Source organism: Astatotilapia calliptera, chromosome 15, assembly GCF_964374335.1.
Source record: "Astatotilapia calliptera chromosome 15, fAstCal68.1, whole genome shotgun sequence".
Classification (NCBI taxonomy): Eukaryota; Metazoa; Chordata; class Actinopteri; order Cichliformes; family Cichlidae; genus Astatotilapia; species Astatotilapia calliptera.
The window spans coordinates 12584018-12603240 of record NC_137436.1 but is presented as its reverse complement, the minus strand read 5'-3'; the positions used below and the strand labels follow the sequence as shown (position 1 = coordinate 12603240).

The 19223-nt window shown below is 39.9% G+C and overlaps 1 protein-coding gene and 1 non-coding gene across 2 annotated transcripts; one reads left to right on the top strand and one right to left on the bottom strand.

Annotated features, from left to right (window-relative positions):
• Positions 1–1077: 1077 nt before the first annotated feature.
• Positions 1078–5381, bottom strand: LOC145420390 (serine/threonine-protein kinase pim-1-like). The gene is made up of 9 exons (XM_080289580.1): positions 3963–5381; positions 3334–3570; positions 3083–3208; positions 2865–2959; positions 2679–2726; positions 2376–2594; positions 2106–2286; positions 1849–2019; positions 1078–1759 (listed from the first exon to the last, which is right to left on the bottom strand). The coding sequence occupies exons 1-9, from the start codon at positions 4021–4023 to the stop codon at positions 1668–1670; spliced, it is 1230 nt and encodes a 409-aa protein (XP_080145706.1). The 5' UTR covers positions 4024–5381; the 3' UTR covers positions 1078–1667.
• Positions 5382–11869: 6488 nt separating this feature from the next.
• LOC145420793 (U2 spliceosomal RNA) lies at positions 11870–12059 on the top strand. Its single transcript, XR_013902095.1, has one exon. It is a non-coding gene; the product is annotated as a U2 spliceosomal RNA (small nuclear RNA).
• The last annotated feature ends 7164 nt before the right edge of the window (positions 12060–19223 follow it).

Genomic DNA, 19223 nt, shown 5'->3' with positions numbered 1-19223 from the left:
ATATAGTATAGTAAGAAATATCCTTTAACTTAATTTAGTATTTGTTTTTTCATTTTTGTTTTTATTGTTTCCCCTTCAGTTTTGTGCTCATAACATGTTCTAATCTGACATATTATGCAGTAAATTATTTTTGCAATAACTTAACAGGCCATTGTGGGAGCCAACATTCACTTATCAAAGACATATTTGTATATTCTGTGGGCTGCTTTATGGTTGTGTCATTTAGAAACATAAGCCACAACAGACTTCCACTGGAGAGTACTTAAAAATGTATTTTTATGTAAAGATATTTTAATAACTACTATATTAAGGGAGAACCTATTGTTACATGGATTAATTGTACAAACTGTAGAGAAATAAGTTTAAGCGTGCAACTTTTTATTCATTTTTAACTGTATTAATGTTTTTATGTTAATACAGCCGCCTCATATCTGTTTCCTCAGTGTTTTTTAAACCATGTACTCCATCTATGAGTAAGAACATGAATAAATTCCTTTCCAAATTTGTAGTTCTTTTTTCCAACACACAGATGAAGGTATTCTTTTGCACCAAGGCGTTAAAGAAATGCTAAGAAAAAATGAAAATACTACGTTGCAACCTGTGTGTGTGTGTGTGTGTTTATATATCTGTATCTATATAGATATAGATATATATGTGTATTCGTACCCTTTTTTCATCATCTAGTTTCCTGTGCCAGATCTTCTACTGATCCACTGAGGCAGACATGTAAAAAACATGAACTAAAGCATATTTCTGTATATAAACAGGACTTTAAATCTTTATCAACAGCTACTTTAGAGGAAATTCTTCAATAAACTGCAACCAAAGGCTCAACTCAGAGGACAAAACCCAACCTGTTATAAATAGTGTGACACCAAACTTTCTCTTGTGTAAAGTTACAAATAGGAGTAATTATCCACAGAAGCTTTTATACATAATGAAGTTATAATTCGTCCTGTAGAAATTGTACATTTAAGCTATATAGTTCCCTCTGTGATAACTCTGCTATGAATGCCTCTTATTAACTTTTATGCTTTTACAACCCACTATGAGCAAACACTCAGCAACATTGGGAAGGAAAAACTCCCTTCTTGAAGGAAAAAACCTCTGGTAGAACCTGGAAATCTGTCTAAACTAGTTGGGGGTTAGAGCAACAGATGCAAGTCTTCAGATCATTTGCAGTGTGACTGTCTTTGTGCACACTTTAACCTGATTCAGTTTTCTTATTTGTCAAAATGCACCATGGGTAAAAAAAACAAAACAAAACAAAATAGTAATGAAGGAGAATCCTCAGCAAAGATGAATTAAACAAGTTTTATTTTGATCCAATTTTACTTTAAGTAAAACACATCTTTATTTGATGACTTTAATGTCATCAAATAAAGACAGTTTTGATGGAGCTCCTGACCCAGCCCAAGCTCTCTATGAAGACGAGGAAAAACTCCCCAGGGGGCCAGATCGATGGGAAGAAACCTCGGGAAAGCCCATTCAAAGAGAGATCCCCTTTCCTGGGATGGCTGGGGGGGTTACAGGAAGTCCGAAAAAGCTAATTTTTTATTTATTTATTTTTTAAGATTGACCCATTCCTGTCCAACAGAAAAAAGAAAGGAGGTTACCACAGTGTATCACACTTATATGATAAGGTGTGAATTGTGTGTTTGTGTGTGCTATCTTAGCCAGGGGTGAAGCTGGAGCTCCTCCAGTGTTGGGCGCTTCTCCGGGGCTATAGTTAAACATGCCTCCAAGAAATTCTGGCATTCTTGAAAGAAAGAAAAGATCAAAAAGATGAAGATGATAGTTCTAGTGATCCAAGGCATCAGTGAATCTGGAAGTGTGAAGTTTTCTTACCTGTGGACAGACGCTTTTTGATGCTCAGTTTCTTTGCGAGGAACCTCTCGGTACTAAAGTGCCGTGCATGAAGCGCTTCATACAACACCACTCCCATTTGCCACACCGTGGTGGGTCCACACCTGTAGCAGCTCCTCCTGTACCACTCGGGAGGGGTGTGAAGAGGAGTGCCTAACAAACAGACACAATTACAATTTCTTCTAAAACAAAAGACACAAATTGCTACATCTGTGAAAAGCAGGAGCAGAATATGTTACCATAGAAGACGCGATACAGAGATCGCTGTTTAACAAAGCAGCTCAGTCCAAAGTCAATGATGCGAACTCGAGGCACATCGGAGCCGGTCTCAATCAGAATGTTTTCTCCCTTGATGTCCCGATGAAAGATGTGTTTATCCTCAAGTTCCTTTACAGCATCAACTAGTTGCTTCAGAATGACCTGGAAAAGATGAAAAACACAATAATGAGTTAATGCTTTTCTGCCTTGATTGAATGCTGTACAGTCTAAGGCTCTCCCAGTCAACCTACCTTGGCCTTGTCCTCTGGTAAGGTTCTTCCATATTCTGCTTTGTATTTTTGCAGGTCCACAGCGGGGACAGGTCTCTCCAGCACCAGGATCAGCTCTTTGCCAAGGTCGAACCACTCCAGCAAGGACACAGGTGCTGATATTCCCACTGACCCTTCTGCTTCACCTGCAAGTTTAACCATAATGGCCACTTCCACCGAGAGCATCTTCCCGCTTTCATCCTGAAATATTACAACAAAGTGGATGATGAGGAACGCCGCATTCAATCCAGTAATGTAAAACTAATTCAAGTGTTGGACGCTTACCGCCACTTTGCAGTAGACTTTATTTTTGGGAATGTGTTTGATGGCAACCTAGAAGACACAGAGCATTGGTGAGCATTTCCTCAGTATGACATAATGAAAGGTGGAAACACAGCAGACGTCTCAGTTTACGATATTATCCATTATCTGCGTTACTGCCTGTCTTACTACCATCATCTGAACACTTACTGGAAAACGATCTTCTATCCGGTAGCCAGAAAACACTGCTCCGCAGCCTCCTTCTCCGAGCTGGTGCTCCTCCACATATCTGGCTTGGAATTCACCTGAACAGACAAAACAGCAAATCTTGTTTTATTACAGCTGTGACACAAATTACTCTCCTCTGTAGCCTAAATGTTCCTTTTGCCCTTCCCCTGAATATAAAACCCAAGCTGCTTGCTACTTACGTTTTTGGTCTGCCACTGATTTTTTGTCCTGGTCCACATTCCTTTTTTTTTTCTTGGGTGACTCTCTGTCGTCTCCCGTGGCCTTTCTTTTGCCATTTTTTGCGCACACCTGTTTGTTGTTCAAGTCTGGAGATGTGGAAAACATCAAAAGCATATCAGCTCACTGGATGATAGACACAAACACTAAACACCAATATCTTAAACCTAGCAACCACACTTAATCTACCCCCTTATTCAACTAATTAGCCTACCTTTACCAGAGTCCAACGAGGAGGATGCTTGCTCCTTGTCACCGCTCATATGGTCAAGAAGTTTAGCCCTCTTTGCTCTCTTTGTTGTGTCCTCTTCATCTTGCACAACCTTGCGCTTCACTCCTTTGACCACATCTGAGCTGGTGGAAGGACCAGCCTGCTCAGCGACCCTCCTCCTTTTCATTGGGGTCTTCTTTTCAGGACTGGCCTTTCTTTTAGCAGTCCTGCTCTTACAATCTATAAACGACAACAACACAGTGGTGAAAAAGAGTCCCCGACATCAAGACTGGAAGCAGTTTGATGGCAAAGAATTTGAAATTGCTTTTGCTTAAATGATCACAAGTTTAATCTTGGGATGAAAAAAATAACTGATCAGTGCGAGTTGATACTAGGTTTACTAAGTCTTAGATCTTGATGGCACTTGTTGGTCTGTTTTTACTGTTGAGTCCAAGAATAAACTTATTACATTATTTTACCAAAAGACCGGTAACCTTTCTTTGATTAGACATCTTGTATTAAAGCTATTTTCAATTAAACATATGATTCAATTGCTCCAAAAATGATTCACACAGTGTCAACATTTCTAGGATTTGGATTTTACCAGGTTCTTATTTTATTATTTTACTTACCTTGATCTCCCGAATCTTTCTTATCGGCTGGAGTGGCAATTTTTCTTGTTTCCTTTTTCATTGTAATTTCGGAGACCCTTTAAAATCGAAAATGTAAACCGTAATGAGCTAAGATTGAGTTAATATTCCTTCAAATGTGCACCCTTCAAATGCTTGACTTTTCTAACTGAATTCTGTAAGTGAGCTTTATAAGTAAACTCTGGAAACTACGGCAACACAACATAGAATCTTGCCTTTCAGTGACTTCACTGACTGCCAGTAGTTCAAAGTAGTTTACAGAAAAACACTGGCAGACAAAGCCATAATATTTCTTATAATTCAATCATTTCATATCAATTAAACAGTTTCTTTCATTATCTTTCATCATTTGTATAAAGACCTCATCTATGGATGACAGTATGAAGATTTGTGGTTGACCACACACATTATAATAAACACAGTGTCAGCTACATTGTCATCTGATTTAAAGTATTTATTATGTACATTTAACTGTCATGGTAGTGAGTCTGTGACCCAGTGTTTTGTGTTTGTTCATTTATATTCATTGATTATTCTTATGTATGTTTTTGGTTCTCTTTATTGTTTTCTTCTTGTGTTATATTCTTAGGCTTTAGGTTTCTGTTACTTTGCCTTGCCCCTGTGTCCCACGTGTCATGTCTAGTCACTCTTGTTTCCATGTTCCCCAATTTCTCCCCAGTCAGTCATGTCTCTGTGTCAACTCTGTGTCTTTGTAAAAGTCTCTTGTTTGCTGTTTTACTTTGATAGTCATGTGTGCTGTGTTAGTGTTTTCATGTCTGTGAAGGTTCTCAGTCATCTAGGTCATCGTAGTCTAAGGAGTTTGGAAAGAAAGCGTCTGGACTTGAAGTTGCTTGAAGATGTTTCACCTTCTCGGATGAAAAGAACTTAAACTTTGCTTGAACATCTTCAAGCAACTTAAAGAAGTCCAGACGTTTTCTTTCTAAGCTCCTTAGACTATGTTAGTGTTTTCAGTTTTCCTTCCCCATGGTCTTGTTGTTTGTGATTTCTCGCAGCTGTGCTCTCATCCTGTGTCTTATTCCCTCATTTATCCCTCTGTGTATTTAAGCCCATTGTTTTCCTCTGTTTGCTGTTGGGTTATCTGTGTATCATCCATGACAATTAAATGAAATAGCAAATGCAACTACAATTTCAATGAGATTCATTCCTGGCATTCTACTGCGGTGGCTGAAAGTAGACACCAAGCATTATCACTGTAACTGATGTAAATATTGGACTTGGAGGGGATTCGTCTGATAGACTGATGCAAACATTACTGTGAGGAAATTTTTGAATCTCCCAATTTTCTTTCTTTCTGAAAGAAAGAAAGTTGGTTACTGTATCACATTTGTATGGCAAGATGTGAATTCAGTATGCGTGTGTGTTTGTGTCAGAGAGGAGTTTATCTGAGCCAGGGGTAAAGCAGGAGGTCCTCCAGCATTGGGCACTTCTCCAGGACTTTGTTAAAACTTGTTTTCAAGACGTCTGAAATGAAAGAAGGACAAGAGATATCGAGATGATAATTCCAGTGATTCAAGCGATCACATTGATTTTCTGCAAAATTTTCGTTTTGAGAGTCATTCGGCTGGGCAGGGGGTATAACACATCTGCAATGCAGCAACATCTGCTCTCTGGGCCTGTGTGAGAGTGTTATCTCAATGGCGGGAATGAGGATGTTGGAATTTGGCATCTCAGGCACCAACTCATCTCTTTCCTTAACCGGGCTCACCAGAGATTGGTTTCAGCCTCTCTCCATGCTTTAAGGAGGTTGAGTTGATAAATCTGACTGGCCCCTCCCCTGTCTGACCCTATCTCTTCATAGTCAACACCAATGTTCTCACCGTGTGACCATGAACGGTCCTTACCACTTGGCAAGTAATTTCGAGCTAGAAGAAGGGAGTAAGACAAGCACTTTATGTCCCTGTGAAAATACAACTACATTTTATCAAATATCACTAAGCAGTCCTTACCTTTAAATACAGCCTGGTTTCTTTCTCTTTCTTTCTATATCTCTGAGTGAAGTTAGCTCTCATTCTTTCTCTTCCTGTGAAATACAGCAAGTAGAGCTTTAGATAGCAACACACTGTAACACAGTTAGTGTTTGTTGAGGTGATAGAAATGCTGCATTTGAAATTACCTGACACAACATTTTACTCCCTTTTATGTTCACTCCTTTTTTTCTGAAGTACCGCAAATTATGGGCACGTGGGGTTGTTCAGGTGTTGTGCTAAAAATAAATAAATCAACACTACAGTACATGGTTTGTTCTTTCATCTCTTTTTATGCGACATCCTCTACTGATTAAAACGCGACTGCCTTTCACTGTTTAGGCTCAAATCTCATTGTTTGAAGGCCTGCAGTGACGTGAAATATTAACTTCCCCCAAATGCGTTAAACCCAAAGTAACGAGTTTGTTTTGAAAATATACGGAGTGGAAGCTACAGATATTTGTAGTTTTGCACGTCTTTCTTCCTCCACCAGAGGCCATAGGCGCTGTCGATCTTGTATGTCCTCCTGCAGCAACATCTCTGCGAAGCTGATGCCTTCTTGCTTGCAGGTTGAAGAATCTTTGGTGCGCCTCCACAATTCTTCTTTAATTCGCCTCTGTGTGAATAGAATAATGATGTTTCTGTTTCTGCCATCAACTTGTTTCCCTAAGCGGTGGACAATATCAACAGCCTCTTCTAAGTTCAAGTCAGGGGCAATCTTCTGAAGCGTTTGCAAAACCTTCACTCTAATGTTTTCGTCTTTGTCTTCCTTCACCCCTTTCAGTTTTAGGCACCACCTCATTCGGTAGCGCTCTTGTTCTCTCACTCTTCTTTTCAAGTCTTCGTTTTCTTTAAGCAGCAGTTCATTCGCATTTGCCAGTTTAACAACTTTCAGTTTGCAATCAGCTATCTCTGCAGCGTTAAACTCTACAGCCTTAGCCAAGCTGGCAACCATAGCTGCACTTTGTCTGTTTTGTTCCTTGATATCCTCCAGTTGTGCTTCAAATTTTTTGTCAAGTCCCATAATGGCTTCAAAAATAGTTTTATTGGAGATATCATCTTCCTTCGCTGAAGATTTTGTTCTTTTCTTTCCTCTGGCGGTTGTTTTCGTCTCCCTGTGAGGTGTCATGCCGAGCAGATGTCAGAATTGAGTTCAAGCAAAGTTGACTCTTTTGGTGATTACAGTTTGTCCGGGCGGGCTGTGCGTCTTATTTCATCTGCAGACACGTCGTTGGATGAGGAACAGCTCATGTTGGCATCAGTGGCAGTCAGGATGGCGGCATCTTCCAGAGGGAAGGTCAGGTCGCTGGTCTCTCTGAGCAGGACGCTGTCCACCAACAAGCCCGGTTCCACGGCTGGAGATTACCCTCCTCCGGCTGAAGCCCCCGCTTTTCCCCCGAACAGCGAGCCAGCCGCGGCGCCTCACCCAAAAGCAGCGGCTGCTCCGTGCTCCTCTTCCCCAGTCAGGGCAGCCAGTTTGTGGGCATGGGCAGAGGACTTTTGAAATACCCCAACATTAAAGAAATGTTCACCATAGCCCAGAAGATCCTGGGTTACGACCTGCTGTCTCTGTGTCTGGAGGGCCCCGAGGACGAGCTGCAGAAAACCCCAAAGTAAGTGCCAGATAAATGTCTGGAAAAGGACAATAACTGCAGGTCCTGCCTTCTTAAATGTGGCCATTTTATCTTTTTTAAAAAAAAAAAATACTGCTACAGTAATATTAATTTATATTTAAAATGTGCGCACATTATGTATGAAGGTGTGGATGAATGATGCTTGTTGTAAGAAAGCATTTTGAGTGCCCAGTAGAAGAGCATCTTTCAAATGCAAAGTTTCTCATTTCAACTTTAATTACTGCACATGATTAAGGCGATAAGAGTAAATAAGGCTTCCAACAGTGGTTATTTCTTATTATCATATCTTATTTTTATTGGTTTTATCAGTAGATTGTTGTTTCACTCCCACCAAAAACATCACCGTAAATAATCTTCTGATTCTGAATGACCATTTAAAAAAATAAACAAATTGTTCTGAGTTAATTTCAGTTACGGATGTATCAGTGACGTAAATGATATATTGGTCATAATCGGGAGGCTGTTACATTTTTATTTTTTTTTTACTTGTTTTGACTTGTCTTTCTGGGGCGATGAACTTTGCAGAAGGTAGAAAGATTTCTTTTTGGGGTTTTTTTGTGCATTTGTTAGCAAGAAGAGGCAGTCGCTTATTAAGCTTAACGCAGGAATGCTTTACAAACATTCAGAGATGGACTTACACACTTGCTTTACTTCTCTCGGGGATAACTTTGTCGGAGATGAAATGCCAGGTTGCTAGCGAAGCTCCAAATGCTATCCAGACCACCGACAGGTCCCGCATGCCACAGCCGCTCTATCACGTGATGCATACTGCTCCGACGTGCTAACGTTCTGAGGTGAGTTACGGCATGTTGCAAGTTTTGCGAGGTGATTTCGTGATATTTAATGGATCGGATTACATTTTTTATTTTTCTCCGATATCCGATCCAGTAATTTAGGTCAGTATCGGACCGATACCGATACGTAATATCGGATCGGTCCATCTCTAATTTATATAATGTCAATACTATCAAATTTATTCTGATTTATGTTTATTTATGTTCTTAGGGCTGCGCTCTTCTGGACAGAGATCTCTGATGTTGTTCCTGGGATCTGCTGGAGCCGCTCACCTAGCTTGGGAGTCACCAAACCGAGTGTTCCAATTACCACTGGGACCACTGTTACCTTAACCCTCCACATCTTCTCGAGCTCTTCTCTGAGCCTTTGGTATTTCTCAAGCTTCTCGTGCTCCTTTTTCCTGATGCTGTGCAGGGTGTACCCTGCCTCTCGCCCTATGACAGCTGGGATAGGCTCCAGCGCCCCCCGCGACCCTGAAAAGGATAAGCGGAAGCAAATGGATGGATGGATGGATGAATTTCAAATAAGCTCAATGTTTGTTTATTGTGCTTTAGTTATTTGTTGGCATTAGTTTATTTGTAAAACGATCCCATGCAATACAATTCTACTGTACTGCATTCTTTTTTGTTATTTTTATTCATCAGTCATCAACAACAAAGTTTGTTTTGTTTGTTTGGGGAATGTATTTTTTCGATCTGTTAGTTTTTGCAAATAAAAAAACTTTTAGTTTTTGTATTTCTATTTCGGATAACAGAGAAGCATATTTTTAACATAACTGCTGTGTACTGTAAACAATCGCTTTCAAGCACATTCACAGATCATTACGTTGTGGTTTATGAGCACTAGTGCTAATCATTTAAACAAGTAAATGGCCTGCATTTGTATAGCGCTTTTCTAGTCCCTAAGGACCCCAAAGCACTTCACACTACATTCAGTCATTCACACACTGGCGATAGCAAGCTACATTGTAGCCACAGCTGCCCTGGGACGCACTGACAGAGGCGGACACTGGCGCCACCGGGCCCTCTGACCACCACCAGTAGGCAAACATGGGGTTAGTATCTTGCCCAAGGATATTTGGCATGCAGCCAGGAGGCAGCCTGGGATCAAACCACCAACCATCTGATTAGTGGCTGACCTGCTCTGCCACCTGAGCTACAGCCACCCAATAGTAAAATACTTAAAACACATTCAAGTATTCTTGACAGAATTGCAGTGTGCAGAAAAGACACTGAGTAAATACTGTATATTTCCTTCCCATGAGTATTATGTCAGTCAGTTTGATCGTCATCATTTTTACAAACGATAGAAAAATATATACCATAATAATACAATAGCTACAATAAATCACACCGTGTTCTTAAAAATGGTTGTAAAAGAATCAAACATTTATCACTAGTGTCCTTATCCTCACACTTCTATATTTTCCTTCTGCCTTAAAAATATGTTTCTGAATAATCAAAACTAAATGTAAATGAAGATGGTGTAGAAGCTCTAAACTAGCTTCAGTATAGCTTTATATATATTTTTTAAACTGCATGTTAACTACACTTTTTTTTAAATGATAAGTTAAACTGCTGTTGGACAGTTAGACCTGTGAGTAGTATCTATAAAATTTCTGTTATTAAGAATAGCTTGCAGCAACATATAATACTATATGTTGGATAGTTTGGTTTATGTGATCTGTTCGGGCTGATGTGAGTAAATGAGATGTACATATTTCAGTGCTTTCCTCTTTATGCCTTTAATAATGAAGATTAAAAGGGATTTAAAAATGGAGGATTTAGTGTTTAATAGCACATTACAGGGTTTCTTTTATGGGTCTTTTTTTTTTTGCATGTGAAAGTTTCTAAAAAAGCAGAAGTACTAATGAGGAGGTTTTTGTCACTGTCTAAATCACTGTGGTACAGCTGCACTGGCAGAGTCATCCCATGTCTGACAGTAATACACTGCAGAGTCTCCTGTCTCTGCTCGCTTGATAATGAACTGGTAATCAATGTTTGATGAGGACTTAGAGTTGAATCTGTCTGAGGAGAATCCTGTTCCAAAGCTGGGTGAGCTGCTAGAATGATAAAATCTTAGAACATACTGAGGAACCGTTCCAGGAACTTGTTTATACCATCTAACAGAATTCCCATCATCTCTCTCTATGTTACAGTTGAGAACAACTTCTTGACCTGGAGAAACTGTGTGGACAGCAGGTGTTTGGGTCAACACAATCACTGCATCAACATCTGCCAGGAAACACAGAAAAAATAGAAGTTTAAAGTTTAGCTCTAAATATGGACTAAAAAATGGAATAAGAAGATCTTACATGTTAGAGCAGTGATGAGAGTGCAGAAGGTCCACAGCATGTTGTCAGTGTGAGGTGTAAATGATCTTTACTGTTTAGAGATGTGAGTAGGAGAAGAGAGCTGGAGCTTATAAAGAGGAGAGGCAAACTAAAGGAGGAGGAGATTAAAGAAAACTACTTTCACTCATAGATTAAATGATTCATGAGCAGTTTCACATTGTTGTTCATTGTTGTTTCCGATTCATATTCATCATTCATGCTCAAGTCTGTCATAAAATAATATTCTTGAAAAAGTTGTTGTAGCTGTTAGTGTGGCTCTCATTTTGGCCTTCTGTTGCTGTAGCCCATCTGCTTCAAAGTCAGATGTACGGTGCTCCCAAACATGCTCTTCTGCATAGCTTGTTTTGAAACATTGCACCAAAAACTGCTGCTCGCTGGATATTTTCTCATTTGAGTCCTCCATCACTGTAAACCCTATGGCCGAGTGGTTAAGGCGTTGGACTTAAGCTCCAATGAGCGCATGCTCTCGTAGGTTCAAACCCCACTCCTGGTATAATTTGGAGCCTCATGACTGGTAAACTGAAATGTATCTATGGGAGCAACAATGATCAATAGGAGTTTTTAGGAATTTGCTGTGAGCAATATCCCCCCACCCAGTCACCCCCAAAAAAGCTGGGATGAAAGACAAATGAGAGGTCTGTGCCAAGGTCGCCCCCTCTCAGTCTTACTGTACATGTTATATGTAGAACCGTTGGCTTGTGCAATTAGGGAAAGCCCAGACATAACAGGAATACAGTTACCGGGAGGAGAAAAATTTAACAGTATGTAATTATCATATTATGAAAACAATTATAACGCCAAGAAAGTTATAAAAATGAATTGAAGACGCTCCGTCTCAACGACCGCTGATTGGACTGCAGGCGACCACGTGATTTTGAATCTCATTAACCGGCATGCGCTGACCGGCGTTTCAGAAACTAAAGTGTCGTCATATATGTGGCGCCGTTTAAAAACTGAAACATGCCGACCATAGTTATATTGTGATGTTTCGGAGGTAAAACGTCAGTAAAACATCGACCTGTCCTCTACCATTTGTTAGAAGGCGACTGTGTTCTTCATTGTAACCATGAGTTAGAGTTGCAGTAAGCAGAATGAGTCGTTTCTGTCGTGCGATATGTGGGTATCGCTTCTCGGCCTTTTGGCTAAGATCAAGTGTAGTATCTGTTCTTATCAGTTACAAGGCGAGAAGCAATGTAGGATGGCGGCGACGTCGGCCAATTTTTCGGAGAGGAATACATGGTCGTATGGAACGAGGAATACCTTGAGATTTGAACTAATGGATAAAGAAAAGGATTTCCATGACAGAATTAATTTCGGACGAAGGATTCTTTATGATGCATTGAAGGTACAACCAGAGGAAATCTACTGCCTCCAGCAAAGCACGGCAAGTAAGCACTATGACGTGACTTTTTGCACGGGAGAGTACGCGGAGGAGGTGAGAAAGAGATGTGGTACAGAAGAAAATGAAGAACTAAAAAAATATATGGTAACCCCGTTATACAGGAACGATTATAGGATTTTAACGGTGCACATGTATAATCCCTGGGTTACAGAAGAGACCATTAAGTACTTCCTGGGGCGGTACGTTACAGTGCTCCCAGGGGTACGAAAAATAAAGGACGGGCTAGGCCTATGGACTGGAAAAAGACAGTTTCGGGTAAAACTTAAAATGGATATGACAACGGAAGATGGATACTGCCACCCGCCTGCAGTGTTTTCCATCGGAGCAGACAGAGGTTTTTTGGTGTATGCAGGACAGCCACAAGCATGCAGAAAATGCGGCAGTACGGGACATAATGCAGACAATTGTGAGCAGGTGAGGTGTAGGAGCTGCGGGAAAAATGGCCATATCACAAGAGACTGCAAAGAGCCTAGAAGGTGTCACTTATGTGGCTCAGATACACATATGGCAAGAGATTGCACTAGGCCCAGATCATATTCGGAAGCAGCTAAAGCAGGGACCGAGGTAGAGCGGTATGCAGAAACGGATATAGGAACAAATATTGGGGAAAGCGCACAAGAGGCGCCACCAGCAGAAAGGAATCAGACTAATGAGGAAGAAGGGGGGGGGGGGGGGGAGAGGATGGGGCCGAACAAGGAAAAGAAGAAGGCGATAAGATGGGGGAGAAAAATGGGGAGAAGCAGTGCGAAGAAGGACAAATATGGGAAGTGGCAGCTAAGCCACGAAGAAAGTCGGCCAAAAGGCGTAGGAAAGTGAGCTCGGGAGTCCCTCCAGGAGAGACTAATTTGAAAGAAGGTAAAGGAGAGCGGATGGAAGAGGGAGGGGAGATGGGAGCGTATGTGTTGAGAGGGACGCAGACTGAATGTATGCACACACCAATGAGTGATTTAACGAGTGATGGAGACGTTGAAGAAGAAGAAGTAGAAAGTGAAGAAAAATCGGAAGATTCATTTATAAAAAATTTGCTGGCGCAAGTCAACATGGACTAATAAGGGAGGGGAAAATGGACGACAGAGGTTTTTCTTTTTTTTCTTTTTCGGCTCTAATTTTGTAAAGTTTTCCTTTTTTTCAGGGGATATGAAGATCAAAAAGACAACTAGGAGATGGTATCTGTTTTTTCTTTTGTTTCTTTGTTATAAAATTATTAAGTGCCCTCTGCTTAGGTGTATAGATACCCCTTTTTTTACTACAAAATGGTGAGGTTCCGAATAATTACGTTAAATGTAAGGGGGTTAAAAAATGCCAGAAAAAGACAAATGGTATATGAATTTCTGTTGTTCTATAATTTTGATGTATGTTTATTACAGGAGGTACATTTGAAGGACGAGAAGGATGTTGTTATTTTTTCGGAGCAGTGGAGGGGGGGTGAATCGGCATGGAGTATAGGAGGAGTATATGGGACAGGGGTGGGAGTGTTGTGTGGAAATAAAAGTATAAAAATAAAAGAAAGTTATACGGTGATACAGGGAAGAGTGATGGTGGTGGATGTAGAAAAAAACGGGGTCCAAAGCCGGATAATAAATGTGTATGCACATGTGGATCCAAAACAAAGAAGAGAACTCCTTTTGTCGATGGACACTTGTTTTATTACAAGGAAAAATATTATAGTGGGAGGGGATTTTAATGTATCTTTAGAAAAAGAAAAATTTTCTCTCCCATTAAAGACATTTATAAGACAATACGGGTTAACGGATGTTATGGGCAGACTTCTGGGGAAAAAAGTAGGGTATACATGGAGGAATACAAGGGGGGTACAGAGTAGGTTGGACTATATTTTGATAGATAAAAAGTGTAAAATTAAAGGGGGAAAAACGATTCCGGTTCTACTCACGGATCACCAGGCGGTAGAGGTGGATTTGGAGATAGAAGGGATGGAATACGGGAAGGGATATTGGAAATTAAATAATGAGGTGTTAAAGGAAAAAGATTATAGGGATAAATTTTTAGAGATCTTCCCTTTATGGGTGAAAGTAAAAGAACTTTATGGAAAAAAAGGGGATTGGTGGGAGGATGTAAAATGCAAGATAAAAAAATTTACGATAGAATATTGTACAGATAGATCTAAACGTAGAAAAGAAGAATTTAATATGTTACAAAAAGAGATAGAACATATTTATGTTATACAAAAGGAGGGGAAGGAAAAAAATGTAGATTTGAAAATTGAAGACTTAAAGGTGAGGCAAGAAGAGTTATTAGAGAGGAAGGCAAGAGCAGAAACATATAAATTAAAACAGAAAGAGTATGAGGAAGATGAAAGGTGTTCCGCATATTTTTTTAAAAAGATGAAAAGTAGGGATAAAAGGGGGGTTATAGAGAAATTGGAAAAGGATGGGAAGGAGATTATAGGGAGGGAAAGCATGTTGGGGGTAGTAAAAGAATATTACGAGGATTTATTTAGAAAAGAAAAAGTAGGGACAGAAAAAAGAGATGTTCTTTTGGGGTCATTAAAGAGGAGATTAGTAGAGGAAGATAGGGAGTTTCTGGAAAGGGAAATAACGATGGAAGAGGCATATAAGGTGGTAAAGGGAATGAAGGTAAATAGGGTACCAGGAATAGATGGATTAACGAAAGAATTTGATGAGGTATTTTGGGGAGTGATAGGGTTACATTTGTTGGAGGTCTTTAAAGAAATATTAGAGGGGGAAGAGATGGCGGAGAGTATGAGGACGGGTGTGATTTCGTTATTATTTAAGAAAGGGAATCCTCATTTACTTGATAATTATAGACCTCTCACTATGTTATGTGTAGATTATAAGATTTTAAGTAAGATAATTGCAAATAGATTGGTAGGGGTAATGTCGGATATAGTGGGAAGTGATCAAACGTGTGGGGTGAAGGGGAGACAAATTTCATGGAATATACAATTACATAGAGACATACTTGCATATGTAAAGGATAGAAAAATGGCGGCAATCTGTGTAAGTTTAGACCAACAAAAGGCATTTGATAGGCTAGATTACGAAATTTTGTGGGAGGTAATGACTAAGATGGGCTTGGGAAAACAATTTATAAGGTGGGTGAGGATCCTTTATAAAGAGATATATTCAAAAATCAAATTGAACGGGTTCCTCACGGAAAAAGTTCATCAAGCGAGGGGGTTGAGACAAGGGTGCCCGTTATCGGTGGTACTCTATGTATTATATGTTGAACCATTGGCTTGTGCAATTCGGGAGAATAAAAGAGTGAGGGGGATAATGATGCCGGGGGGGGAATGTTTGAAAATATCTCAATATGCGGATGATACTATACTATATTTAGCGGACGACGACAGTTTAAGAGAAGTTGTGGAAATATTAAAAATATATGAAGAAGTTACAGGATCAAAAATAAATAAGGAAAAGACAAAATATAAGTACTTGGGGACGTGGGAAGGTAGAAGGGAAAATATTTGTGATTATACTTTGTGTGAAGGTCCTATGGACATTCTAGGAATTTCTTTTGGGAATAAGGAGGGCGATGCTATTTGGAACTGGAAGGGGAAGATGGCAGAGGTGGAAAGGAAATTACGACTATGGAAAATGAGGAAGCTTACAATTACTGGGAAGGTGTTAGTGATAAAGAGTGAGGTGGTGCCGAAATTATTGTATCTAGGCTATGTGTTCCCGATGCCACAAGTATTTAGAGCACAAATAATGAGGGGAATATTTAACTTTATATGGGGAGGTTACGAGTACGTAAAGAGAGTACAAATGTATCAGGAGGTTGCCGATGGGGGAAAAGGGGTACCGAACATTCCGTTAAAGTTAGATACGATTTTTTATGCAAATGTGTGTACGCTGTTAAAGAAGCCATATATTCATAAATGTCAGATATTGTTATGGTTCTGGTTAGCTATTCCATACCGGTTTTTAATTGGGTGGGAAAATCAGGGGCCGAAGGCAGAGACAAGACCAGAATACTTTCAGAGGATGGTTAAGTGGGGAAAGAGACATATAGAGTGCAGGGAGGTGGATACAATACAAAATCATAAACTTCTGTATAAAAAACTGGTGAGGAATGCTAACTACAACCAGGGGATAGTGAGTTCGGAAGTTTGGGAATACGCACAGGATAAGAGTTATAAGAATGTTTTGAAAGATTTTAATTGGATGCACCTACATAGGAAATTACCTGTAAGGACTACGATGTATGCACATAATTTGGGGAAGTTAAAAGAATGTCCGAGGGATAATTGCACAGAGGAAGAAACGATTGAACACGTCCTATGGGGGTGCAAATATGCAAAAAAGGTATGGGCTGGAATGAAGAGGAGGTATAAGGGACTAGAGGCTTTGACATATGAAGAAATAACTTATCTTAGGCCTAAGGATAAAAAGAAGGAGGAAAATAAAATACGTTGTATGTTGTTATCAATTACAAAACTTAAGATATGGAGGGCAAGACAGGGGTATATAAGGGGGGGGTATGAATGGAAAGAGATGGGAACAATAAAGGATATAGAGAGGGAATTTGAGGGGATATATCGGCATGAATTACAAAGATGGGGAATAGACACGATTAAGGACAGGTGGAAGGATTATTATGAATGATGTAAAAGATGTTTTTGTGAAATATGAAAAGTATTCAATGGAATGTTGGGCAAATGGAAATGTAAGATGGTGTTGTAAGTAAAAATAAAAAAGGAAAAAAAAAAAATCTGTTCTTATCAGTGATAAGGCGAGAAGCAATGCAGGATGGCGGCGGCGTCGGCCAATTTTCATGAGAGAAATACATGGATGCAAGGTACAAGAAATACTTTGAGATTCGAGTTGATGGAGAAAGAGGACGAGATTCATGACAGAATTAACTTCGGACGAAGGATCCTTTACGAGGCTTTAAAGATAAAGCCTGAGGAAATCTACTGCCTTCAGCAGAGTACGGCAAGTAAACATTATGATGTAACCCTTTGCACGGGAGAATGTGCGGAGGAGGTGAGAAGGAGATTTCACGGAGAAGAAAACGAAGAACTAAAGAAATATACGGTAACTCCTTTGTACAGAAATGATTATAGGATTTTAACGATCCATATGTATAACCCTTGGGTTTCGGAAGAGACAATTAAGTACTTCTTAGGAAGGTACGTCACAGTACTACCAGGAGTGCGCAAAATAAAGGATGGCTTAGGACTATGGACCGGAAAAAGACAATTCCGAGTCAAATTAAATGTGGATACGTCTACCGAGGACGGATATTGCCATCCACCCGCGGTATTCTCCATAGGAGCAGATAGGGGTTTCCTAGTGTATGCTGGGCAGCCCCAAGCGTGCAGAAAATGTGGCAGTACCGGACATAATGCGGACAGGTGTGAACAAATGAGGTGCAGGAGTTGCGGGAAGATAGGCCACATAACTAAAGACTGTAAGGAACCTAGAAAATGTCATTTGTGCGATTCAGAGACCCATATGGCAAGAGACTGTACTAGGCCAAGGTCATATTCTGAAGCGGCAGGAAATGAACATTACAGAAAATCGGATGCAGAAGCTGATATCGGAAAAAGAACACAGGAGGCGTCAACGGCTGCCGAAGATCACCTTAACGAGGAGAGAGCTGGGAGCAAGGAAGGCGGAGTAGAGCAGAGGAATAAGGAGGAAGGAACATTACGTGAATCGGACGCCGAGAGAGAGAAACAAGCAGAGGACGGACAGGTGTGGGCAGTAGTAGCGAAGCCGCGGAGAAAATCAGCAAAGAGGCGGAGAAAGGTGAGCTCAGGTGCTTCTCCAGAAGAGACAAAAACGAAAAATAAAGAGGATAGGGAGGAACGGATCGAGCAGGTGGAAAATACGGAGGGACATGTTTTGAGGGGTACACAGACTGAATGCATGCATACCCCCTTAAGTGACTTCACTAGTGATGGGGATACGGGGGAAGAGGCTGAAAGCGAAGAAAAATCGGAAGATTCCTTTATTAAGAACTTATTGGCGCAGGTTAATATGAAGAGTTAAAAATGGGGATACTGAAATAAAACTCCTATGGTTTTGATTTGTTTTGGTTTTGTTTTTGAGACCTTTTTTTTTTTTTGATTTATGTTTTAAGACATGGGAAACTTTCGAATAACAACATTAAATGTAAGGGGACTTAGGAATGCTCGGAAAAGAAAAATGGTTTATGAATTTTTGTTGTATTATAATTTTGATGTCTGCTTGTTGCAGGAAGTACATTTAAAAGATGAGGGGGATGTTGACCTCTTTACGAAGGAATGGAGAGGAGGTGAATCGGTCTGGAGTATAGGGGGAGTACATGGGACTGGGGTAGGAGTGTTATGTGGGAATAAAAGTATACGAATAAAGGACAGTTATACTTTAATACAGGGAAGGGTTATGGTTGTAGATGTGGAAAAAAGTGGGACACAAAACCGTATAATAAATGTGTATGCATATGTGGATCCCAAATTAAGAAGAGAACTTCTTTCAAAAATGGACACTTGTTTTATGACAAGGAAAAATATTTTTGTGGGAGGGGATTTCAACTGTTCACTGGAGAAAATAAAAACTTCGCTCCCTTTTAAGACCTTTATAAAAAAATACGGTTTAATAGATGTAATGGCCACACTACAAGGGAAAAGAGTGGGGTACACATGGAAGAACACAAGAGGGATGGAAAGTAGATTAGATTACATCTTGATAGAGAAAAAGTGTAAAATAAAACAAGGGAAAATAATACCGGCTTTGTTCACAGATCATCAAATGATAGTGGTGGATTTGGAGATAGAAGGAATAGATTATGGAAAAGGATACTGGAAACTGAATAACGAAGTACTTATGGAAAAAGAATATAAGGAAAGGTTTGCAGAGCTCTTCCCTTTATGGGAGGAGATGGAAAGCTTATATATAAATAAACTGGATTGGTGGGAGGATGTAAAAAACAAAATAAAAAAGTTCACGGTGGATTATTGTACGGAAAGGTCCAGCGTAAGGAAAGAGGAATTTCGTATATTGCAAAAAGAAATAGAATATACTTATACACTACAAAATGAAAAAGGAAACAATAAAAACATGGACGAGAAAATGGAAAGTTTAAGATTGAAGCAGGAAGAAC

Excerpts from the sequence above, each read along its gene's own strand:
- LOC145420390 (XM_080289580.1), bottom strand. The coding sequence starts at position 4,023 with ATGAAAAAGGAAACAAGAAAAATTGCCACTCCAGCCGATAAGAAAGAT. Across the intron at positions 2,595-2,678 it reads AAGTCTACTGCAAAGTGGCG|GATGAAAGCGGGAAGATGCT; the intron begins GTAAGCGTCCAA and ends GTAATATTTCAG. Across the intron at positions 2,020-2,105 it reads TCTGTATCGCGTCTTCTATG|GCACTCCTCTTCACACCCCT; the intron begins GTAACATATTCT and ends TCTGTTTGTTAG.